This window comes from Telmatherina bonti (genome assembly GCF_933228915.1).
Source record: "Telmatherina bonti genome assembly, chromosome: 19".
Classification (NCBI taxonomy): Eukaryota; Metazoa; Chordata; class Actinopteri; order Atheriniformes; family Telmatherinidae; genus Telmatherina; species Telmatherina bonti.
Genome location: NC_136617.1, coordinates 29,042,555 through 29,067,064, shown reverse-complemented (window position 1 = coordinate 29,067,064; position 24,510 = coordinate 29,042,555). Strand labels below are relative to the sequence as shown.

At 46.4% G+C, this 24,510-nt stretch overlaps 2 protein-coding genes across 2 annotated transcripts; both read left to right on the top strand.

The window, feature by feature from the left end:
* The first annotated feature begins 125 nt into the window (after positions 1-125).
* txlna (taxilin alpha) lies at positions 126-15,274 on the top strand. The gene is made up of 11 exons (XM_079259093.1): positions 126-215; positions 641-835; positions 3,559-3,822; positions 3,895-3,986; positions 4,348-4,518; positions 6,982-7,176; positions 7,264-7,383; positions 7,453-7,527; positions 7,623-7,715; positions 7,796-7,891; positions 13,429-15,274. The coding sequence occupies exons 2-11, from the start codon at positions 649-651 to the stop codon at positions 13,756-13,758; spliced, it is 1,623 nt and encodes a 540-aa protein (XP_079115219.1). The 5' UTR covers positions 126-215; positions 641-648; the 3' UTR covers positions 13,759-15,274.
* Positions 15,275-15,626: 352 nt separating this feature from the next.
* Positions 15,627-24,091, top strand: eif3i (eukaryotic translation initiation factor 3, subunit I). Its single transcript, XM_079259104.1, has 11 exons — positions 15,627-15,731; positions 17,059-17,151; positions 17,240-17,327; positions 17,428-17,493; positions 17,609-17,758; positions 18,558-18,685; positions 18,761-18,871; positions 23,147-23,236; positions 23,306-23,379; positions 23,476-23,568; positions 23,681-24,091. Exons 1-11 carry the CDS (start codon positions 15,729-15,731, stop codon positions 23,760-23,762), a joined length of 978 nt encoding a protein of 325 aa, XP_079115230.1. The 5' UTR covers positions 15,627-15,728; the 3' UTR covers positions 23,763-24,091.
* The last annotated feature ends 419 nt before the right edge of the window (positions 24,092-24,510 follow it).

Here is a 24,510-nt window from a genome sequence, read left to right as displayed (position 1 = left end):
TGGCAACAGAGGAGTAAATGGGAGGTGAACTACAGTTATAAACATTGTAGATGGCAACAGAAGCGTAAACTGGGAGGTGAACTACATTTAAAAAACAACGAAGAAGACGGCAAAGTTATGACCGGAAGTTAGTTTTTCTCCTCCAACCAGCCTCACGCTGTTAACGAAACCTTCTGTTCACTATAACATTAGCTACTGCCTCCCGGACTGTGAAGGTAAACAAGTTTATATTGTGTTAAAGGGCATGACATATTCCAAAAAACAAGCAGATTGTCAGTCCGGACTGGTTTTTATGGTTTCTACCCTGCACACAAGCTAACAGTGTTTAGTTAGAGCCAGTTTAGCTGCACGTAGCTGCTAACGAGGCTAAGCTAAAGGACACTGGAAACTATTAAATTTCAGCTTCTATTGTTTTTGTTAAACTTCTTGTTTTTACAGGAAGGATAATGTTACTGAAGCATATGCTTGCAGTTTATTCCCAACAAATAATATTTAGTTTGTCAGTGCGTCATTGTATCAGCCCTGAAGCAGGTGACTCAGGCGAAAACAACCACGTTCACATATTCCGATGTCATTTGAAATATACAGCTCCGTGTTTTTAGGTTTAGGTTTTAGTAAGAAAATATCTGCTTGTTAAAAGCTTTAGACATGAAGAAAGAAGACACGGAAGAGTGTGCCACCCCGGGCGGTGAGGATACTCCACCTACAGCTGGAAAGCCTGAGACACCTGCAGCAGCAGCTGCAGACAGCCCGGACAGCAGCTCCTCCAAAGAGTCCGGCTCACACACCCCCCCCACAGACCCATCTCCACAACGTCACCAGGGAGAACGGGATGGTAAATATCTTTGTGTTGTTTATTTTCTGTTTCTGGTTACATAAGGAGCATTTCTGACACGTTCAGAAGGGGGTAAACTTGAGTGTTGCACCATGGTTAAAACAACAAAACATCTCCAACAATCTTTCCTTGACCTTGATGGGAAACACCAAGAGAATACGGAGCGATTTTAGGAGCAATTTCAAGAATTTAGAAAAATGAAAACCACAGCAACAGAAATCAGACTGTTGTAGTAAAGATGCAGCTATTCCAAGCATCCGAAAAACACCAAAGACCTCTGGTTTGGTCCAGTAGTAGAAACTCTGTATGACAATCATACAAAATGAATAAAATAAAATAAAAATCCAGAAAATCAAGGGGATCATCATACCAGTAATGCTCCCCTTGACAAAGTAAATTTGCTCAGCAGAACACAGAATCCAGACCATCATTCTGCTTGCTTAAATGCTGGACAAGACAAACAAAAAAACACCAAAGATGTTTGTCTTCACCTTCACAGGATTAAAGTTAAGAAAATAAAAAAATTAATCGTTTTTTTTTTTTTTTTTTCTTCAAATAAATACAAATAATTCATTATAAAATTTGGGTCATTTTCATTGTTTTTATTGATCTTTTTACTTGTCTTCTTGGGCATTATAGCAGCAGAATGATCGTCTGGCTACTCTGTTGGTTTTTCCTCATTGAAATTAAGAAAAAATGAGGAGCAATAAAAAGTATTGGAATTTCTTTTTTTGTTTTGTTTTTGTCTACAAAAATAAGCAATATCAAAGAATCATGAGAATCGTAATTTAAATCGACTCGGCACCCAAAAAAATCGAACTGAATCGGGACAAAAGCATATCATCACAGCTTTATTGTTTTCACTAACAGGAGCTGAGCTAATTACATTCACCTGGTTTAATGACTGTTTGGAAAGAGCTGCCGGACAGGACTTCTACTTTCTACTTCTACTTTATGCACCTCTGTAGAAATGAGATATATTAATCACCATTCCATTCTTATCAGCATGAGACTTATCAAATTAGCATGGTATGATAGAAGAGAACATCATCATCCTCTGGGAGGTAAACTGGGAAAAACCAGAAAACACTGGAGGGAAAAAGAGAAAATATCCAGAAAACAGAAGCTGTTTTTCCAAGATGCCTTGTTGATGTCAGAGGAGAACGGACGGACTGGTCAGAGATGATGGAAATGCAACAAGTAGGGCTGGGAGATATGATGATACATCTATCCTCTGGATTGCAGAAAATGTCTGTTTCATACGAAGCTCTATCGTTTACACCATGATAAGCTGCTTTACTGCAGTATTTTATGTCAACATGCGCTTTAAGGCATGCACGCTGCAATATGTAAACAAACATGGAGGAAAATAGTAGCAGATGCGTTTCAGAGCAGGATGATTCTCTAACAAAAGACCAGCCAACCCAAACTGATGAGCTTGTTCATTAAAGAGGGGAAATTTCTGTCGCATGGATGCAGTTTGGATATAAAAAGACCGACGTGGAACCGACAACAGACTAGCTGACAGTCCCAACAACGGACTCTGACACAATTTATTTTATCACCTGCACAAGAATCAGGATAAATAATACAGAGTCAACAAGCAAAAGCAGCGTAAAAACCATCGCAAAAGAGCTCATAGGAAACTCCAGATACAAACACTACAGCAGGCTTTTACCCGGGAAACGTCATATACAGCTGTTCAGCCACGTGGAACGTTTAACACAGAGAGAAGTAACTTTCTATCATCTGCTGTTGCCTGGTTTTCTTTTATTTCCTCAGAGGATAGGTTTGTTAAAAACTGTCAAATATGATGGAAACAGTTAAGTTAACTAAAAAGTTACAAATCCTAAAAGCTCACAAACACTTAGAGTGGAACATCCGTTCATTCATCAACCGTTTGTGTCCAAATCTGACCTGCTGTGGAATCTGACCTCTTTTTCTTTGACCCAAGTTATTTAAGTAAACCAGGAATGAAACTTCCAGATATATCCAACCACATTTTCAGCCTGACAGGAGGAGATTTTAAACTTTTTACTTTCTGTAAACTGTTGTTTGACATCTGGAAAAGACTAAGATGTGATCCGATCAACATAGCATGTTAACACAACGATCACACCCCACCTCTGAAATCTGTGCCTCAGTTTTATCATTTTCTCTGGCCTGCTGAAGGCCTAGATCAAGTGTGTGTAAAGGTCTTGGATGTTTCCTGCTGCATTACATCCGAATCAGGTGAATCCGTCGACATGCTTGGGCAGAACTTAAAAACAGAGCCATAAAAATATGATCAGGTGCGTTGGAGCAGGAAACATCTAAAACCTGCAGGATTGCGCCGCAGCTGCACACGCCTGACCTACATGTTCCAGATGTGAGCTGATTGTTATCCGAACTTTCCTGGAAATGATATTCATCATATTTTTCTGCCAGTTATTCAGGTTAAAACCACTTTGAATGAACTAAAACATGTTGAGACAAGAGCCTCACATGACTCCCATAAACCTGCTCCTCCCACGTTTCATTTCCTTTAGCGACTGAAACATCGGCATATTATATGACAAATGTCATTATTTACATCCTTTTAGACACTGTGAACACACACACACACATAAACAGAACATAAAAAAAGCACCACTACATGTCGTTATTGACAGAACACACACTCTTTTACTCTTCAGTGCTGGAAGACACATCGTTCAGCTCTGTTCTTGCCTTTCTGTGTCCAGTAGCAGAAGCTCCGCTGTCTCAGCGTGACATGGCCGAGGAGCTGAGCCGCCAGCTGGAGGACATCCTCAGCACCTACTGCCGGGAATCCATCTCGGACGCCGCCGGTGCCTTGCTCAACGGCCAGTCGCACAGCCTGGAGCTTAACGGGGTGGCCGGTGAGAGGGAACACGACAAGCCAGAGGAAGGCAAAGTCAACGGCGGGGACAACGGGGCGGAGAAGGAGCAGAAGAGGAGTCAGGAGAAGAAGAAAGTGAAGGGTCTGGGTAAGGAGGGAGGTAAAGACGGATTTCATCCTTCGTGCAGCAGAAACCGCTGATCTGCTTTGTTTTCTGCAGGGAAAGAGATCACCCTTCTCATGCAGACTCTAAACACACTGAGCACGCCCGAAGAGAAGCTGGCAGGTCTCTGCAAGAAGTATGCCGATCTGGTGAGCACATCCTGTCAAGTTGTTCTCTTTTTCCTTAAATTCTCTCATCCATCGTCCGTATGAAATCACATTCGGAGATTTCTGCTGGAATGTCACCTGGTTTCTGTAGAAGGAGCTCCTCCTTTCTGGAGCATTCAGGGTGGAATATGTGTGTGTTGAGCCTTAGAAAAGTCACGCTGCTGCGTCTGAGCCGGTGTGTGAAGACGGGTCTGCAGAGTTACTGATGGGTGGATTTTCCTCCATACATTATTTCTAGTAGCTTTAAGCTGAACTCTTCACAACAGGAAGGAAGCTGATTGATGACAAACAGATCAATAAATATTACTAATGTAATGTGAAGGTGTTGGTGTGTGTGTTTTAGGTGGACGAGCACCGTAACACCCAGAAGCAGATGAGGGCGCTGCAGAAGAAGCAGACCCAGCTGGTCCAGGAGAAGGACAACCTGAGGAATGAACACAGCAAGGCCATCCTGGCCCGCAGCAAGCTGGAGAGTCTCTGCAGGGAGCTGCAGAGACACAACCGCACACTGAAGGTACGACACAACGTCTGGAGGTCTGCGCTGGTCAGGGTTTGTTGCTAACCAGGCAGAGGTCTGACGACCAATCCAGCGGCTTGATGTTTAAATACTAGGGGATTGTAAGGATGTTCAGCCAGCCTTCTTTCAGCACCGTGAGACATCAGTCTGCTCTGTGGAAGCACTGCTACACGTCTCTTGTGGGTTTCTTTTTTGTTTTTTAATGGACCTAGAGTCTGAATAAAGTAAGTAAGTAAGTAACTAGGGCTGTGACAATATGCTTTCGTCCTGATTTGATTCAGATTTTTTAGGTGCTGATTTGATTTAAATTGCGATTCTCACAATTCTTCGATATTGCTGATTTTTGTAGATAAAAAAAACAAAAAAAAGTTTTAAAAAAAACAACAACTTTTTTTTGGCTCTTCATTTTTCTTGATTTCAATGAGAAAAAAACAACCCAGTAGGCAGAGCATCATTCTGCTGCTAAAATGCCCAAAAAAGACGTGAAAAGATTAATAAAAACAATAAAAATGACCAAAAAAATGGATTATTTTTTTATTTATTTGGAAAAAAAAGTTTGTTTTGTTTAAAAAAAAAAAAAATTTTTAAATTGTGAAGCAAAAAAAATCCTGATATTCAATATGATTTTCCCATCCCTGATTAACATGAAGGCAAAAACTGGATCAATTTTTTTTTAAATTTCTTGATAAGAAAGTTACAATAAAGCACATTTTACAAGGATAGAATACAAACAAGCCGTGCTCTTACTCTTCTCTACCAGCATGTGAAATTTATAATAGATTATTTTATTTATTTGAAAAAAAAAAAAAAAACTACTTTAAAATTGTGAAGCAAAAAATCCGGATATTTGATTTTCTGATTCGATTTTCCCGGCCTTACTAATTACAACTAACAGCTAAATACAGGATAGGTAGCATCTGCAGCTTCATGACGTCCTTAAAGAGCAGCACGTAGTCTGACAGGAGCCAGAGATGAAAAGTTTTCGTCCTCTTTTGGGGCAATCTCAGGGTCACGTGACTGTTGCATGCTGGGAAGTGAATGAAGTGAAACGAACCAAAATGGCAGATGTACCGCGCAACGTATACTTTACCACTTTAAAGCTGCTTTTTTGACTCCTCTGATGCCACAGTGACATTAATTCTGCACCTATCTGGAGGAGAGACCCCCCCCCAGCAACGAGGCTGACAAACCAAACTGAACTTTTTCTTCCGGGCTGCTGGTTGTTGCAGCTGAGATTCACTTTAGCAACTGGATATCCTCACACTGGCCATTTCCAACAGGAAGGATGGGTCACTGGGCAAAGTAACGCAGACTGATGAGAAGAGAGAGAGTAAAGGGCAGAACACGGGGCGAGTCAGCGTAGGACTGACTTAGTGTTTGGACATTATCCCGCTTATACCATGGTCACTCACAAAGGAAATAATATAAGATCAATTACTAATGTTGTTTTTGCTGTTAAAATAATGTTTTTCACAACAAAGGGCAGAGCGGACTATTTAATATCTTTGGTCGTGGCGTTTCCAAGGTAACCGGCTTGGAGAGCACCTGTTCGGCAGCAGATACTGTTGCAACAAATACCTGATGATGCGCCTCAGTCTGCACACTGCAGCCAGGGGTAAATGTGGGGAGCTCAGTGTGTATGAATGTCTGTGTGTGTGTGTGTGTGTGTGTGTGTGTGTGTGTGTGTGTGTGTGTGTGTTTGTGTTTGTGTGTGTGCGCACGGCGCGCCATCAGTTGATCGAGTCTGAAAGATTAGAGTGTTGAACAGAAATGCCGTCCCCCTCCTCTTAACGGATTCCAGTGAAAATATGATTATTTTCTGCCTGAAATGCATATTTCTTCACAATATGAAGGATATCGGGGAGGATGTTTATCATGTGATGTCTGACGTTGTCGGTCCAGATATTCTTTCTGCCCGTTTGTCGCCAACATTTCTGTTGCCACGGTTACCAACTGCTGTTTGAGCCAACGCACTGATTTATAACTATTGGGCTATTTGACTGAATTTTTTTTAACTGGTGTCCAATATCACTTTAGACGACAACCTGCAGCCAATCAGAATCGAGTATTCACCCGGACCATGGTATAAAATACAGTAACTGTTTTGGTTGGTGCATGTTTCATTGTTATCATGTATGGATTATTGTGGAAGGGTTAGAAGTCTTGCTATTTTATTCTGAAGATAAAAACGGAAGTGGTGGACGGAAGGTGGGTGAAGATGTGGTGAACATGGCGACAGTTAAATAAAGTTAACGTTCCACTTGGAAAGTGAGGCCTGCAGTCGTTATAAAGACCCTGATGACAAACTGCTTCGTTTCTGTTGGAAATAAACGGCTTTATGCCGTCTGTCACAGCTGAGATCCTCTCCGATCCTCGTGACCTTTCAGATGTTTCCCTGCTGCAACATACCTGACATGAGCAACCATTTACACCTTCAACATCCTGACTTGGTCTCTGCAGGAGGAAGGGATCCAAAGAACCCGACTGGAAGAGGAGAAAAGGAAGGAGGTGACCTCTCACTTCCAGGTGACGCTGAACGACATCCAGACTCAGATGGAGCAGCACAACGAGAGGAACGCCAGCCTCCGACAGGAGAACACCGAGCTGGCAGAGAAGCTCAAGAAGCTCTACGAACAGTACAAGCTACGGGAGGAGGTGAGCGGGCAGTTTGGAAAAGATCCAAACCATCCAGTTTGACTTCCTTTTTTACGAGCTTTTCATCATCTCATGTTTTCCAAACAGCACAGAGACAAAGTGGTGAGACACAAAGACCTGCAACAACAGCTGGTGGACGCCAAGCTGCACCAGGCGCAGGAGCTGCTGAAGGAGTCTGCAGACCGCCATGAGAGAGAGAAGGACTTTGTAAGAAGTTTTACCGACACACACGTAACACAACAAAGTCACATTTTAACACAAATCCTTGTCGTGCAGCTGCTGAAAGAAGCCGTGGAGTCTCAGCGGATGTGTGAGCTGATGAAGCAGCAGGAGGTTCACCTCAAACAGCAGGTGAACAACTCCGAACATGTGTGTTTCTGACTCGGTTTGTTGTTTAAGGTGGAATAAAATACCGAAGCTGTGTGTTGTTGTGTGTTTTTTCCCAGCTGTCACTGTACACGGAAAAGTTTGAGGAGTTTCAAACCACTTTGTCCAAGAGCAACGAGGTCTTCACCACCTTCAAACAGGAGATGGAGAAGGTCAGGGGGGTCAGGTTAGCAGGAACCATTTTGTTGCGTTTATCTGCTCACACACAAATTTTTTCTGTTTGTGATCACAGATGACAAAGAAAATCAAGAAGCTGGAGAAGGAGACGGCCATGTATCGCTCCAGGTGGGAGAGCAGCAACAAGGCGCTGCTGGAGATGGCCGAGGAGGTAAAGCCGCTGCAGATTGTCTCCTTCTGTTTCTCTACAAATGTTGTTGGGATTTCTTTTCGTTGCATCAGAATCTTGCATCTTATATGGAGGGAGAGAGGAAGCACCATGTGTCCAGGATTTTGTCATGAATAGCTGAGGAGATAAATGTGCTGATGATATCTGGGAATCCGTCACTGGTCATTACAGCCTGCGGTGACGTGTAATCATCCGTCGTCTCTTTCCACCAGATTCAACAAAGTTCTGAGTAAAACAACAAATGTCTTTTAGAGTCTTAAGAGTTTTGGAACATAGAAATATTTATGGAAACCTGCATATTCACCTGGGTTGTCAGAAATGTTCCTAGGGCTGCTCGATTATGAGAAAAATTATAGTCTCGATCATTTTGACTGAAATTGAGATCTCAATTATTTAACACAATTATCCAGTATTTTTAAACAACGCTGCGCGTCGTGGTGTTCTTGACTCCGTGTCGTGCATTATAACCGTCTAATGGACGGTTCCGAGTTGTTTAATCTGCTTTTACCGCTTATATAGGAACTATTTTACGTCAGCCTCGATGTACGTTTTATACCAAACAACCGCTGTCAGGCTGCAGCGCGTTTCTCTCATTCACCTGTTAGAAGACCAGCAGATTAACGCGTTGCTATGGTAACGCCCCGTAACGGAGGGATATTACAGTGATTTAACTGGCCGAACTATGTATAGGAAAATAATGCAGCCAGTTGTCACTGACAATGGTATAAACTATGTTTAGGTGAACTTCCACAACCTACTGCAGTTATTCTACATGGACCTGCAGCCGGAGCCGACTGAGACTGGCCGCCTGGGAGTGCTTTAGGACGGGAGAGGCTCCCGCTGCTCCTTCCTTACAGTAACTGCAGAACAATATGTGCCTTCAAGTCAGTCGCCAAAACACCAGAAACGTCTCTAATAACTCCAGTAAAAGCTGCTAGATTTGTCGCTAGACGCTTTTAACAAAAAAAAAGTCAGCAGATTTAGCGAGAAAGTCGCCAAGTTGGCAACAGTGTCTGAATGAGAGCAAAGCAGCTGTGGGAGGAGTTTACAGCACAGCGCTGCAATGCCAGAGACGCTCGATTAGCAGCTGAAGACAGCTGGAGAGGAAACTGCTCAGAGAAAAATAATCAAACCCTTTTATTTTTATGATCATTGAAAACCTAGATCGTAATTGAGATTAAAATCTGATTAATCACCCAGCCCTAAATATTTCACCCTATTAATAACAGCATAGCTGTGGATTACTGTATTTTAGCGACCATAAGGCGCACCATATTAAAAGGCGCAGTCTCAGTTACGGGTGTTATTTCTGTATTTAACACATACATAAGGCGCACCGTATTTTAGGGTAAAACATACCGGTACTCTTGCTTAAAACATGCTTGCTTGCGTGTTTTAAAAAAAAAAAAGGCAGCAGAAGAAAAACTGAGTCCAGTTGTACTTTATTGAAGAATTTAGCAATATTTTCATGTTGTTTTTTGATCGATCCTCATTTACAAACACATCAAAGTCCTCATCTTCTGTATCCGGAATGAACAGCTGGGCTAGTTTTCCATCCAACACGCCGGGTTCCCGCTCCTCTTTGTCCGTCAGTCTCGTCGCCGTGCGGCTCCTCATAAATGATGCCGGCTTTTGCGAAAGCTTGAACAGCCGTGCAAGCAGACTCGTTAGCCCAAGCATCCGTTCACAAATTGTGGCGTAACTCGCCTGGCGCCGCCTCCCAGTCTTAGTAAAACTGTGTTCGACTTCTGTCAACCATCGCGCCCGCGCCGTTTGCAACTGTTAACACCGATATCCAGTGGATGGCGTTCCTTCGTCAAGCCCGAATCGGCTCCAGTCGGTCTTCCAATTCGAGCCACCTCGCCTTGTTTCCACGGAAACTTGGCAAAGCTCGTTTTCTTGCTTCCTCCACTTGCAAACAATTGAATCATTGATCTGGATTCTCTCACAGCTGCTCGATTCCCATGTTTGTCCGCGTAGCTGATAGCTTACAGTTTGGACTGCGTGTCTCTTCGCAGGAGCCATTTTAATAAGGGGTCATTAACCAAACCGACGTTGTTTTGCATAATTCACATCCTGGCACTATATGCCTTCAGCGTCTTCTTTCACGCCCACACTTCCCCCCTTTAACCTTCTCATGGTGCCCTCTGTTACGTCCTCCTTTTATCTACATAAGCAGCGTGTCGGAAACGGAAATCTCAGTCAGTCGAGCGGAGCGCTCATCAGTCACACAACAACATTTATGTATTTTGGAACTCAGTACAAACAGAAGGCGCACCGCATTATAAGGCACTCTGTCTGTTTAGGAGAAAATAAAAGACTTTTAAGGTGGCGAAAATACGGTAATCATGATTCATCACATTTGGCTCTGATGGGAAGAGAAAGTAGTGCACCTGCACCCACGCTCGCTGAAGCTTCCCAGCAGATTAAGAGAAAACTGGCCCCAGTTGGTCATTCTGGCCCCAGTTGGTCATTCTGGCCCCAGTTGGTCGTTCTGGTCCCAGTTGATCGTTCTGGTCCCAGTTGATCGTTCTGGTCCCAGTTGATCGTTCTGGTCCCAGTTGGTCGTTCTGGTCCCCGTTGGTCGTTCTGGTCCCCGTTGGTCGTTCTGGTCCCCGTTGGTCGTTCTGGTCCCCGTTGGTCGTTCTGGTCCCAGTTGGTCATTCTGGTCCCAGTTGGTCATTCTGGTCCCAGTTGGTCGTTCTGGCCCCAGTTGGTCGTTCTGGCCCCAGTTGATCGTTCTGGTCCCAGTTGATCGTTCTGGTCCCAGTTGATTGTTCTGGTCCCAGTTGGTCGTTCTGGTCCCAGTTGGTCGTTCTGGCTCGTTCTGGTCCCAGTTGATTGTTCTGGTCCCAGTTGGTCGTTCTGGTCCCCGTTGGTCGTTCTGGTCCCCGTTGGTCGTTCTGGTCCCAGTTGGTCGTTCTGGTCCCCGTTGGTCGTTCTGGTCCCAGTTGATTGTTCTGGTCCCAGTTGGTCGTTCTGGTCCCAGTTGATCGTTCTGGTCCCAGTTGATCGTTCTGGTCCCAGTTGATCGTTCTGGTCCCAGTTGGTCGTTCTGGCTCGTTCTGGTCCCAGTTGATTGTTCTGGTCCCAGTTGGTCGTTCTGGTCCCCGTTGGTCGTTCTGGTCCCAGTTGATTGTTCTGGTCCCAGTTGATCGTTCTGGTCCCAGTTGGTCGTTCTGGTCCCAGTTGGTCGTTCTGGTCCCAGTTGGTCGTTCTGGTCCCAGTTGATTGTTCTGGTCCCAGTTGGTCGTTCTGGTCCCCGTTGGTCGTTCTGGTCCCCGTTGGTCGTTCTGGTCCCAGTTGATTGTTCTGGTCCCAGTTGATTGTTCTGGTCCCAGTTGATTGTTCTGGTCCCCGTTGATCGTTCTGGTCCCAGTTGATCGTTCTGGTCCCAGTTGATCGTTCTGGTCCCAGTTGATCGTTCTGGTCCCAGTTGGTCGTTCTGGCTCGTTCTGGTCCCAGTTGATTGTTCTGGTCCCCGTTGGTCGTTCTGGTCCCCGTTGGTCGTTCTGGTCCCAGTTGGTCGTTCTGGTCCCAGTTGGTCGTTCTGGCCCCAGTTGGTCGTTCTGGCCCCAGTTGATCGTTCTGGCCCCAGTTGATCGTTCTGGTCCCAGTTGATCGTTCTGGCTCGTTCTGGTCCCAGTTGATTGTTCTGGTCCCAGTTGGTCGTTCTGGTCCCCGTTGGTCGTTCTGGTCCCAGTTGGTCGTTCTGGTCCCAGTTGGTCGTTCTGGTCCCCGTTGGTCGTTCTGGTCCCAGTTGGTCGTTCTGGTCCCAGTTGATCGTTCTGGTCCCAGTTGGTCGTTCTGGTCCCAGTTGATCGTTCTGGTCCCAGTTGGTCGTTCTGGCTCGTTCTGGTCCCAGTTGATTGTTCTGGTCCCAGTTGGTCGTTCTGGTCCCCGTTGGTCGTTCTGGTCCCAGTTGATTGTTCTGGTCCCAGTTGGTCGTTCTGGTCCCAGTTGGTCGTTCTGGTCCCAGTTGGTCGTTCTGGTCCCAGTTGATTGTTCTGGTCCCAGTTGATTGTTCTGGTCCCAGTTGGTCGTTCTGGTCCCCGTTGGTCGTTCTGGTCCCAGTTGGTCGTTCTGGTCCCAGTTGATTGTTCTGGTCCCCGTTGGTCGTTCTGGTCCCCGTTGATTGTTCTGGTCCCAGTTGGTCGTTCTGGCCCCAGTTGGTCGTTCTGGCCCCAGTTGGTCGTTCTGGCCCCAGTTGGTCGTTCTGGCCCCAGTTGGTCTGGTAATAATATCAGCAGCATCACTATAGTGACAATAATGTTCCCACAAACAAGGTTTGGTCTGGGAAAATGCCAGTATCGGCTGTTATCCCAGTTTCCGATGTCAGAACCAGACTGGAACCCCAAAACCAGTACATCTCTGTAAGTCACTGATCGACGCCGACTTCATATTTAAGACGTAGCGAAGGATCTGGGCTGGAAGTCGACCCGTTCCAGTCTGGTGGTCGATGACTCTGGTGACAGCCAAACGACACTAAAGGTCCCTTACGTACGTAACTGTTTCTAATGTCAGACATCGTCCGCCCTCACACTTCCATCCATCTTTCACGTTGTCATGGCAACGCCGAGTTCAGAGTTCACGTCTGCATTTTGACACCAGATGGTAGCGGTAATACACCACTATAACGTTGTTTATAAGCCTCCAAAAACACTTGAAGTGGAAGAAGGAAACAGTCTTCTTCCACTTCTCACACACTCCAAATTAAAACCAGCGTCTTCTTCTGGTGCTTTTTGTTTGGCGGTTTCTACGTAGTCTTCGTCCCGTTCCTCCTCTTCTCTGGTCTGTTCCTTCTGCTGGTTGTGTGTCAGCCTCTCCAAGCTGCAGCTTCCAGTTGTGTTGCTCCATTTTCTGCATCGAGCAACTGAGAGCTGAACCTCTTAAAGACGCATTATGTAACTTTCTGACCTTAAAACTCTGCCTTCCGGACCTGTTCGATGACACAGCGACGTGCATTTCTGGAGTCCCGAAGATGAGAACCGGCTCTAGACAACTTTATAATGCGGGACGTTGCAGCAGAGTTTCACTTCACGCTAGAAAACACACTGAACACACAACATGTTCTTAACACGCAACGTCGCTGACTCAGCAAAGAAACAAGAAGATTAAAAGAGAGAGAGAGACAAAATGAGTCGACGTAAGATGGTCTTTTCCTGGCTGGAGAGCGAACAGGTCAGGTAGGAGGGATGCTGAATCAGCCGTCGACGGGAAAATAGAAGTTCTGGTCTGTTTAACGAACCACAGAACTGTCCGTCTGTCTGCATCAGGCATTAACTGGTCTAAATGGAGTAACTGGAACAGACTAAAGGTCTGGAGTGTGAGCCGACCCTGAGCTTCATGAGGGTTTAAACTTTTACTTCCTCTGAAAATTTAAGTATAAAACCAGAAACACTTTGTGTTCATCACTACGTCACATGATCATGCTGCTGAATCCTGCTTCTCCTGCTGCCTCTGGTGGGAGCTGCTGCTGCGTATGAATCCACAGCGTGTGTGTGTGTGTGTGTCTGCAGAAAGCTGTTCGGGATCGGGAGTTTGAGGCTCTTCAGGGTAAAGTCCAGCGGCTTGAGAAGTTACGGCGGGCGCTCAAAGTGGAGCGAAACGAGCTCAGCAAGAAGGTCCAGAACCTCAGCGGGCAACCCAGCAGCACTTCAGGAGCCGCCACGTCCGACCCGGGGACCGACTCCCCGTCTCCACCTCCTACAGACTCTCTGCTGGAGCCTAGCAACCATCCAGTCCCGGACGCCACCTCCTGCTCCCACCGCTGCCACTGCGACTCCCCGCCGGACTCAGAAGCTCCAGTAGGAGCGGTGAACACCGAGCCTGTCGCTGCACAGGAATAAAGCAGCGCCGCTCCCGCTCGCCGCCTTCCCCGCCAGCATCCAGATGAACCAGCAGCCTGCAAGCCGCCACTCCTCCGCTGAGCAACACGGATCCATCACACCTCTACGCATCACCGACAGAATATCTGATCAGATTTTAACAGAAAGGTTTACTGGTGTCCTCCCAGCATCCTCTGCAAACCTTATTAAATAGGTGAGATACTGATTGTGTGTGTGTGTGTGTGTGTGTGTGTGTTTACATGCACCCTGACAGGTCAGTGTGTATGAAAGCATTTAAAATGTTTGGAGGGGGGCGCAAGCCGACCAGTTTGTCAAGAGGAGTCCTCAAAGGTCGGTGTGTGTGTGTGTGTGTGTGTGTGTGTGTGTGTGTGTGTGTGTGTGTGTGTGTGTGTGTGTGTGTCTACTTACACAAAGGGTTTCAATGTTTAAAAGCCACTTTTAGTGCATTAAAATGTGTTTTTCAGATTAAGTCTTAACAGTAATGTCCGTTTTGTTTAATTAAAGTCACATTAGATATAGTTTTTCATGAATATTAGGGGAAATAATCCGTCTGTGTTTCTGTTTGTGCCTCCCAGCCAGGTGACAATGTGGCGTTTCCAGATCATAACTAAAACCTTTCTTACTGTCTCTGTATTTTGTATGTATTACTTTGTTTGTGTTCATCTTTGGTCTATATTTATGATTTGAAGCACAGCCTTTAATATGTCGTATAGCCTGGTGTTGAAACGTGTCCTGTAGTACACTGTTGAAGTTTATTATTTCTGTTCATTTTGATCATTTTCACTGGTTGAACTCATGCGACCGGCTCTTGCTGAAAACTGTCGTCTGCAGCTAATTTTGTTTATTAAATCACCTTAAATAACGACGTTATAAAGACCAATTTCAGTTCATTTAATTCCATCCGTGTTTGTATGCGTGTGATGTATCTGCTAATGATTGTCTCCTCTTTATCCTGGTAACTGCAGCAGCTTGTAATCAGGTTTCACCAGAGAATGTTTAAATACCTCTATGCAACGCTTCCGGTTTGCTTTTCATTCAGTCTGAACTGACAAAGCACTTAGCTGAGAATGTATAGTCATTAAATCCACTGTTCTGCATGGATGTACTGCAACAGTAGATGACATATCTCACAGCCGAACGCCTTTTCTTCTGGGAGGTGGGGGAGATAACCTTGGACCGTGTTTGTTAAACTGTTTTTATTTTACTCGTTATATTTTACATCTCAGATGTTTATAAGAAGGTGCAGTGATGGAGCCAAGTGAGGAAGCAGAGGGGTGGACTTGTGGAAACGTTACCCAGCTTGTTTCACTCTGTCTGCTGTTTTCTCTTCATGCTTCTGCTCTACTTATTATGTAGCACTGGTAAAAGCACCGACAGCTGAAACAGAAACGGATGGATCCATTGGACCACAGTTCATAAGAAGGAACCAAAGATGCTTCCTTGTTTTTTTTTTCCCCTTTTGTTTTTTTGCAGTACTTTTATCCGGGCCTGTATATTTTTCTTGTTAAATAAAAGATGTAACAACGTGTTTCCAGTTTTAACAAATTAATGACACCTTTGGGTTATTGTATCTATTAAAGTGGTTCTATTCTTCCTCTATCTGGACTTATTTTAAAATGACTACTCTGGTGATTTCCAAAAGTCCCATTTTTAAAACAAGTTTTACTTTTTCTTTTCCTTTACTGTAGTCACTTTCTATTCATTCAACCTCAACCACATGAGTTTATTTTTCATTTTTATTCGAGGTTTTCAGTTTTAAAGTACAAAAAGTACACAGACTGCTTTACTTTGACTATAACAGCCGGGGGCGCTGTGGCGTCATCTTTCTTTTTTTCTTTTCACGCCGGAACTACGTCACCATCCTCTTCCGTCGCGGCTCCGGCGCCTGAAACACGAGTCTCATCGTTTTTCCTAATTTCATGAGGCATAGTGGATATACTGGACCGAGTGGCCACACCTAGCTGACAACAATGGTTAGTTTAATTCTTCATTTTGGTTTCATATGAGTTGCGAATTGATCAACCTATTTATTGACCATTTTTTCACCCGCAACTGTTGGCTTTAGTTCAGATAGCTTAGCTGCTCTGGCTAGCGTTAGCTTAGCATAGCTAGTAATTTTAACAACAATGATAATTTATATATATATATATATATATATATATATATATATATATATATATATATATATATATATATATATATACACATATATATATATATATATATATATATATATATATATATATATATATATATACACACATATATATATATACACATATATATATATATATAATCGTAAATGTCAGTAAGTGCCAGATTGTGGAATTAAATTTGTGTTCTGATCTCTTCCTGTATTGAACCAAGTTTTTTCATTTGGTTTGAGCATATATTGTCTGGCTTCATTAACTACCCACCTGAGAAAAACAAGCAATTCTTTATCATTAATCTTATTATATACTTGACAAAATGGCATAGATATAATAATCAAAAGCCCCTTTTCTCTATTTTAGATAATGAGGGCAAGCAATATATTAATTCTATCAATTGTTCCACTAACATGAAAGACATTCAGACAATTGATTTGTGCACTCTTTTTGTGTGTTTATGTGACTATTGTTATTTATGTCATAGCTACCCCACAGAAATTATAACCCCCTGGCGTGTGTATTGTTCAGTTTTGTACTGCTCTGTTTTACACTCCATACAGCTTGTATAATAAAGAAATAACAACAAAGAAATGTCAGCACGTGTTCAGTAGCGTGTTTCTATGTGATGAAATATGTTTCATCTGTCCCTGCTCGTTAGTTAGACTGTAGTTTGTAGTTTACTAACAGACATAAAACCCTGTCTTGTTAGTGTTGTATTGTTGATACTTGAATGACGACCCAATGATGTCTTTTCTTAACTTACTTTATTGTGTTACCATGAAGCAAAACTGAATAATCTTCCATTTATAAACTACGAGTACCCCTAAGGCCAAACCTCATTACATTACAGTTTTTGTTGTTTTTTTTTTTATTCTGACAATACAGAAATACATACAAAGAATACAAAGTAAATAAATAATTCATATTCAATAAATTTATTATATCAAATCTTTGTAAATCACACCTCTTCTTAAGTGTCTTTTGAGATATTTTCTTCGGAACCCGTGAAAATAATTGATGTGGAAACAAACACGTCCATTCACTTACATTACAGTTAGCACAGAACGCGTGTTTCCCATTAAAAACAAGAACCACCTTGATGGATAAACTGCTAAGTCTTAACACTGAACTGAGCCTTTGTTTTCCCCAGAAACCCATCCTGCTTCAGGGCCACGAAAGGTCCATCACTCAGATAAAATACAACAGAGAAGGAGACTTGCTCTTCTCTGTAGCCAAAGACACGGTGAGTCCATGCCAACCAGTCATCTATTCATCTTGCAGGTTTGTTTTGAAATGAATAACTCATCTTGCCTTGTGACATCTTACTGTAGGTCGCCAACGTGTGGTACTCTGTGAACGGCGAGAGGCTTGGCACCTACAATGGACACACCGGAGCTGTATGGTGTGTTGACTGCGACTGTATCCTCCCTCTGGAGACTGGAAATGCACCTGATCCTGCAGTGTGGTGTAAATGTTTCCTAATGTTGGATAGCATTGGTTTCTTAACATGCTCTCTCAGGGGACACTAAGAACGTATTAACAGGGTCTGCAGACAACAGCTGTCGACTGTGGGACTGTGAGACTGGTATGTACAAACAAAGAAGTTTATCTAACAATTAAAAGTCCTGATGGTCCATCATGAACACATTCCCCCGCCAGTGGGAGTCATGTTAGACTTACAGAGTTTCTGCTGGTCCCAGGTAAACAGCTGGCTCTGCTCAACACCAACTCTGCCGTCAGGACTTGTGGCTTCGACTTCAGCGGCAACATCATCATGTTCTCCACAGACAAGCAGATGGGCTACCAGTGCTACCTAAACTTCTTCGACCTGAGGGATCAACAGCAGATCGGTATCCACCAATCACTTTTCTCTGAAAGCAATATAATGCAACTTTTTTTTTTTTTTTAAATAACCTCTTAGAAAATGCATTTAAACTTAATAATTGCACTTACACTCACTGTTTGTGTGTTTGATCATTTGGGATGCAAACAAGTTGCTTTGTAAGTTTAATTTAATTTTAAAAATTTAGTTAAAAAAAACAACCTAAATCCAAATTATACTAATATCAGCATGTTTTTAATCACATTTTCCACTTATTGACAGCGATTATATTGTGTATTGGCTAAAAACAACCTATTCCACTCTCATGAGCTTTGTGCATTATACATAAAAACAAAAACATTTTAATGTCCACTGTGTTTTTATCACAGTGAGACCATCTGTCTTTGCAGAACCACGTATTTGGTTAAATAGGGAGATTTCTCCTTCGCAGTCCTTCAAACAAATATGTCTACAAGGAACATTTGACTTGAGGTTTCTCATACTTTTTCACTTTCACCTGAGGATGTTTAGGCTGCTGGTCTTAGTTCTGGGAACTCCACCGCATGTTTGCAGCACGTTGCTGGTGTCTCTACCTTCAGGAAAGAGTAGCAGATGTTTGCAGATCTCTGTAAACAGTCGGTCTGCCAGAGAGAGATTGTGACAAATACTCTCCGGCAAGACCTCATCATGTGGTGGAGAAGAAGGTTCTGCTGAAGAGGGTATGGCAGCAGATCACGAAAGGAAACATCTTAAGTACCGTTTGCTGGGGCTTCTTGGACAACGTTAGGATTATTTTCACAAAATGATGAAATGATCTGTGTTTGCAGAGGACAACCAGCCATACCTGTCCATACCCTGCAGTGAAGCCAAGATCACCAGTGCCGTGTGGGGACCTCTGGGGGAGTTTGTCAATGCTGGCCATGAAAACGGGGAAATCAACCAGTTCAGTGCCAAGGTTTGACTCATCCAGGGAACAGATTCCCGTCATGGTGGAGTTTTTAGGATAACTTTTTTTTACCGTTTTTCCCAGTCTGGAGAAATCCTGAAGAACGCCAAGGAGCACACCAAGCAGATCAACGACATCCAGACATCAGTGGATCTGACCATGTTCATCACCGCCTCCAAGGACAACACGGCTAAAGTAAGAGTTCCTGTCTCACACTGAAACTCCAGACCGAGTCGCAGTTTCCTGAAGCTTGGCCTCGTTTCCTGAAGCTGCGCCTCGTTTCCTGAAGCTTGGCCTCGTTTCCTGAAGCTGCGCCTCGTTTCCTGAAGCTTCGCCTCGTTTCCTGAAGCTTGGCCTCGTTTCCTGAAGCTGCGCCTCGTTTCCTGAAGCTGCGCCTCGTTTCCTGAAGCTGCGCCTCGTTTCCTGAAGCTTGGCCTCGTTTCCTGAAGCTTGGCCTCGTTTCCTGAAGCTGCGCCTCGTTTCCTGAAGCTGCGCCTCGTTTCCTGAAGCTTGGCCTCGTTTCCTGAAGCTGCGCCTCGTTTCCTGAAGCTGCGCCTCGTTTCCTGAAGCTGCGCCTCGTTTCCTGAAGCTTCGCCTCGTTTCCTGAAGCTGCGCCTCGTTTCCTGAAGCTGCGCCTCGTTTCCTGAAGCTGCGCCTCGTTTCCTGAAGCTGCGCCTCGTTTCCTGAAGCTGCGCCTCGTTTCCTGAAGCTGCGCCTCGTTTCCTGAAGCTTGGCCTCGTTTCCTGAAGCTTGGCCTCGTTTCCTGAAGCTTGGCCTCGTTTCCTGAAGCTTGGCCTCGTTTCCTGAAGCTGCGCCTCGTTTCCTGAAGCTGCGCCTCGTTTCCTGAAGCTTGGCCTCGTTTCCTGAAGCTTGGCCTCGTTTCCTGAAGCTTGGCCTCGTTTCCTGAAGCTTGGCCTCGTTTCCTGAAGCTTGGCCTCGTTTCCTGAAGCTGCGCCTCGTTTCCTGAAGCTTGGCCTCGTTTCCTGAAGCTGCGCCTCGTTTCCTGAAGCTGCGCCTCGTTTCCTGAAGCTGCGCCTCGTTTCCTGAAGCTGCGCCTCGTTTCCTGAAGCTTGGCCTCGTTTCCTGAAGCTTGGCCTCGTTTCCTGAAGCTGCGCCTCGTTTCCTGAAGCTGCGCCTCGTTTCCTGAAGCTGCGCCTCGTTTCCTGAAGCTGCGCCTCGTTTCCTGAAGCTTGGCCTCGTTTCCTGAAGCTGCGCCTCGTTTCCTGAAGCTGCGGCTCGTTTCCTGAAGCTGCGGCTCGTTTCCTGAAGCTGCGGCTCGTTTCCTGAAGCTTGGCCTCGTTTCCTGAAGCTTGGCCTCGTTTCCTGAAGCTTGGCCTCGTTTCCTGAAGCTGCGGCTCGTTTCCTGAAGCTGCGCCTCGTTTCCTGAAGCTGCGCCTCGTTTCCTGAAGCTGCGCCTCGTTTCCTGAAGCTGCGCCTCGTTTCCTGAAGCTGCGCCTCGTTTCCTGAAGCTGCGCCTCGTTTCCTGAAGCTGCGCCTCGTTTCCTGAAGCTGCGCCTCGTTTCCTGAAGCTGCGCCTCGTTTCCTGAAGCTGCGCCTCGTTTCCTGAAGCTGCGCCTCGTTTCCTGAAGCTGCGCCTCGTTTCCTGAAGCTTGGCCTCGTTTCCTGAAGCTTGGCCTCGTTTCCTGAAGCTGCGCCTCGTTTCCTGAAGCTGCGCCTCGTTTCCTGAAGCTGCGCCTCGTTTCCTGAAGCTGCGCCTCGTTTCCTGAAGCTGCGCCTCGTTTCCTGAAGCTGCGCCTCGTTTCCTGAAGCTCGGCCTCGTTTCCTGAAGCTGGGCCTCGTTTCCTGAAGCTGCGCCTCGTTTCCTGAAGCTGCGCCTCGTTTCCTGAAGCTGCGCCTCGTTTCCTGAAGCTGCGCCTCGTTTCCTGAAGCTGCGCCTCGTTTCCTGAAGCTGCGCCTCGTTTCCTGAAGCTTGGCCTCGTTTCCTGAAGCTGCGCCTCGTTTCCTGAAGCTGCGCCTCGTTTCCTGAAGCTGCGCCTCGTTTCCTGAAGCTGCGCCTCGTTTCCTGAAGCTGCGCCTCGTTTCCTGAAGCTGCGCCTCGTTTCCTGAAGCTGCGCCTCGTTTCCTGAAGCTGCGCCTCGTTTCCTGAAGCTTGGCCTCGTTTCCTGAAGCTGCGCCTCGTTTCCTGAAGCTGCGCCTCGTTTCCTGAAGCTGCGCCTCGTTTCCTGAAGCTGCGCCTCGTTTCCTGAAGCTGCGCCTCGTTTCCTGAAGCTGCGCCTCGTTTCCTGAAGCTGCGCCTCGTTTCCTGAAGCTGCGCCTCGTTTCCTGAAGCTGCGCCTCGTTTCCTGAAGCTGCGCCTCGTTTCCTGAAGCTGCGCCTCGTTTCCTGAAGCTGCGCCTCGTTTCCTGAAGCTGCGCCTCGTTTCCTGAAGCTTGGCCTCGTTTCCTGAAGCTGCGCCTCGTTTCCTGAAGCTTGGCCTCGTTTCCTGAAGCTGCGCCTCGTTTCCTGAAGCTGCGCCTCGTTTCCTGAAGCTGCGCCTCGTTTCCTGAAGCTGCGCCTCGTTTCCTGAAGCTTGGCCTCGTTTCCTGAAGCTGCGCCTCGTTTCCTGAAGCTGCGCCTCGTTTCCTGAAGCTGCGCCTCGTTTCCTGAAGCTGCGCCTCGTTTCCTGAAGCTGCGCCTCGTTTCCTGAAGCTGCGCCTCGTTTCCTGAAGCTGCGCCTCGTTTCCTGAAGCTGCGCCTCGTTTCCTGAAGCTGCGCCTCGTTTCCTGAAGCTGCGCCTCGTTTCCTGAAGCTTCGCCTCGTTTCCTGAAGCTGCGCCTCGTTTCCTGAAGCTGCGCCTCGTTTCCTGAAGCTGCGCCTCGTTTCCTGAAGCTGCGCCTCGTTTCCTGAAGCTGCGCCTCGTTTCCTGAAGCTGCGCCTCGTTTCCTGAAGCTTCGCCTCGTTTCCTGAAGCTGCGCCTCGTTACCTGAAGCTTGGCCTCGTTTCCTGAAGCTGCGCCTCGTTTCCTGAAGCTGCGCCTCGTTTCCTGAAGCTGCTCCTCGTTTCCTGAAGCTGCGCCTCGTTTCCTGAAGCTGCGCCTCGTTTCCTGAAGCTGCGCCTCGTTTCCTGAAGCTGCGCCTCGTTTCCTGAAGCTTCGCCTCGTTTCCTGAAGCTGCGCCTCGTTTCCTGAAGCTTGGCCTCGTTTCCTGAAGCTGCGCCTCGTTTCCTGAAGCTGCGCCTCGTTTCCTGAAGCTGCGCCTCGTTTCCTGAAGCTTGGCCTCGTTTCCTGAAGCTGCGCCTCGTTTCCTGAAGCTGCGCCTCGTTTCCTGAAGCTGCGCCTCGTTTCCTGAAGCTGCGCCTCGTTTCCTGAAGCTGCGCCTCGTTTCCTGAAGCTGCGCCTCGTTTCCTGAAGCTGCGCCTCGTTTCCTGAAGCTGCGCCTCGTTTCCTGAAGCTTGGCCTCGTTTCCTGAAGCTGCGCCTCGTTTCCTGAAGCTGCGCCTCGTTTCCTGAAGCTGCGCCTCGTTTCCTGAAGCTGCGCCTCGTTTCCTGAAGCTGCGCCTCGTTTCCTGAAGCTCGGCCTCGTTTCCTGAAGCTGCGCCTCGTTTCCTGAAGCTTCGGCTCGTTTCCTGAAGCTCCGCCTCGTTTCCTGAAGCTGCGCCTCGTTTCCTGAAGCTGCGCCTCGTTTCCTGAAGCTCGGCCTCGTTTCCTGAAGCTTCGGCTCGTTTCCTGAAGCTGCGCCTCGTTTCCTGAAGCTTCGCCTCGTTTCCTGAAGCTTGGCCTCGTTTCCTGAAGCTTCGCCTTGTTTCCTGAAGCTTCGCCTTGTTTCCTGAAGCTTCGCCTTGTTTCCTGAAGCTTCGCCTTGTTTCCTGAAGCTGCGCCTCGTTTCCTGAAGCTTGGCCTCGTTTCCTGAAGCTGCGCCTCGTTTCCTGAAGCTGCGCCTCGTTTCCTGAAGCTGCGCCTCGTTTCCTGAAGCTGCGCCTCGTTTCCTGAAGCTGCGCCTCGTTTCCTGAAGCTGCGCCTCGTTTCCTGAAGCTGCGCCTCGTTTCCTGAAGCTTCGCCTCGTTTCCTGAAGCTTGGCCTCGTTTCCTGAAGCTGCGCCTCGTTTCCTGAAGCTGCGCCTCGTTTCCTGAAGCTGCGCCTCGTTTCCTGAAGCTGCGCCTCGTTTCCTGAAGCTTCGCCTCGTTTCCTGAAGCTTCGCCTCGTTTCCTGAAGCTGCGCCTCGTTTCCTGAAGCTGCGCCTCGTTTCCTGAAGCTTCGCCTCGTTTCCTGAAGCTCGGCCTCGTTTCCTGAAGCTGCGCCTCGTTTCCTGAAGCTGCGCCTCGTTTCCTGAAGCTTCGCCTCGTTTCCTGAAGCTCGGCCTCGTTTCCTGAAGCTTCGGCTCGTTTCCTGAAGCTGCGCCTCGTTTCCTGAAGCTTCGCCTCGTTTCCTGAAGCTTGGCCTCGTTTCCTGAAGCTTCGCCTTGTTTCCTGAAGCTTCGCCTTGTTTCCTGAAGCTTCGCCTTGTTTCCTGAAGCTTCGCCTTGTTTCCTCCTAGCTGTTTGACTCCACGTCTCTGGATCACATCAAGACTTTCAAGACGGAGAGGCCGGTCAACTCTGCTGCCATCTCCCCCATCATGGACCATGTAAGAGATGAACTACAACACACGTTGATGCGATCACTCCTGCGTCTCTGACCTTTAATCATTACTCAGGTGGTGATGGGAGGCGGGCAGGAAGCGATGGAGGTCACCACGACCTCCACCAGGATTGGCAAGTTTGAGGCCAGGTACTTTTTTTTTTTTTCTTTTCTTTTCTTAAAAATGAGCTTGGAAGAAATGAACCCGTTGCTATGGCGATAACCCGCCTCCCCTGTTGTTCTCAGGTTCTTCCACGCTGCCTATGAGGAAGAGTTTGGTAGAGTCAAAGGTCATTTTGGCCCAATTAACTGTGTAGCTTTCCACCCTGATGGCAAAAGGTACAAAACATGGTTGAACTTTTTTATAAATGTTAAGTTTTGTTGAATGTTTCATTCGAATCGCCGGCTGACTCTTTCCTCCTCCTCCTCCTCCCGGCGATGTCGCCTCCAGTTACAGCAGCGGCGGTGAGGACGGATACGTCAGGATTCATTACTTTGACCCACAGTACTTCGACTTTGAACTGGAGGCATAAACATTCAGCTGGACCCAACGGCTTCGACTAACACCAGAGAGGAAGGAGAGCAGAGTGCATTCAGCTACAAGGGAAAAGTTTTCCATTCTAACTGCGTTTCACCAGGATACTTCAGATTATTCCCCAATAAAAGTTACAGGAAAGTGTTTGTCGTGAATGCATGTTTGTGACGGGTTGAGGTGGTTTCTGTAACGACTCAGGAGCTCCTGGTGGAATCTGCGTTTCTGTTTCTGTACCTGGAAGAGAAGCGGACTTAAATCCACATCCCTGAATCCTGAAGTGTCATTTTATGTTGCAGTCATTCCTCCACAGATGATAAACTTATTTACCAGTTATTAACTTGTTTGTGATCATTTGCAGTCGTAGCGACTGGTCTGTTGGGTCTCATAGCAGACCGTAAACTGTCGGGCTGTACGATATGTTGCCATGTTTGTCTGCCGTTACATGCATGTGAACTTCAGCGACACGCCGTTGTTGATCCACGGGGTTTGTTACATCAGCGCACCCTCTGTTCGAAGTTAGAACAGCTTCAAGGTTGCTGGGAAACTTTCCACAAGGTTTAGGAGTGTGTTAATGGGAAAATTTTAACCATTCTTCCAGAAACACACTTGTGAGGTTAAACACGGAGACCTGCAGTCTTCACTGTAATTCAGGATCCTGTGCAGTTCTTCCACACACCCGCTCTTCCGAGTGTTTATGGACCTAGCTTTGTGTCCTGCTGTGCAGAAACTCCATCAAGCTTCACACT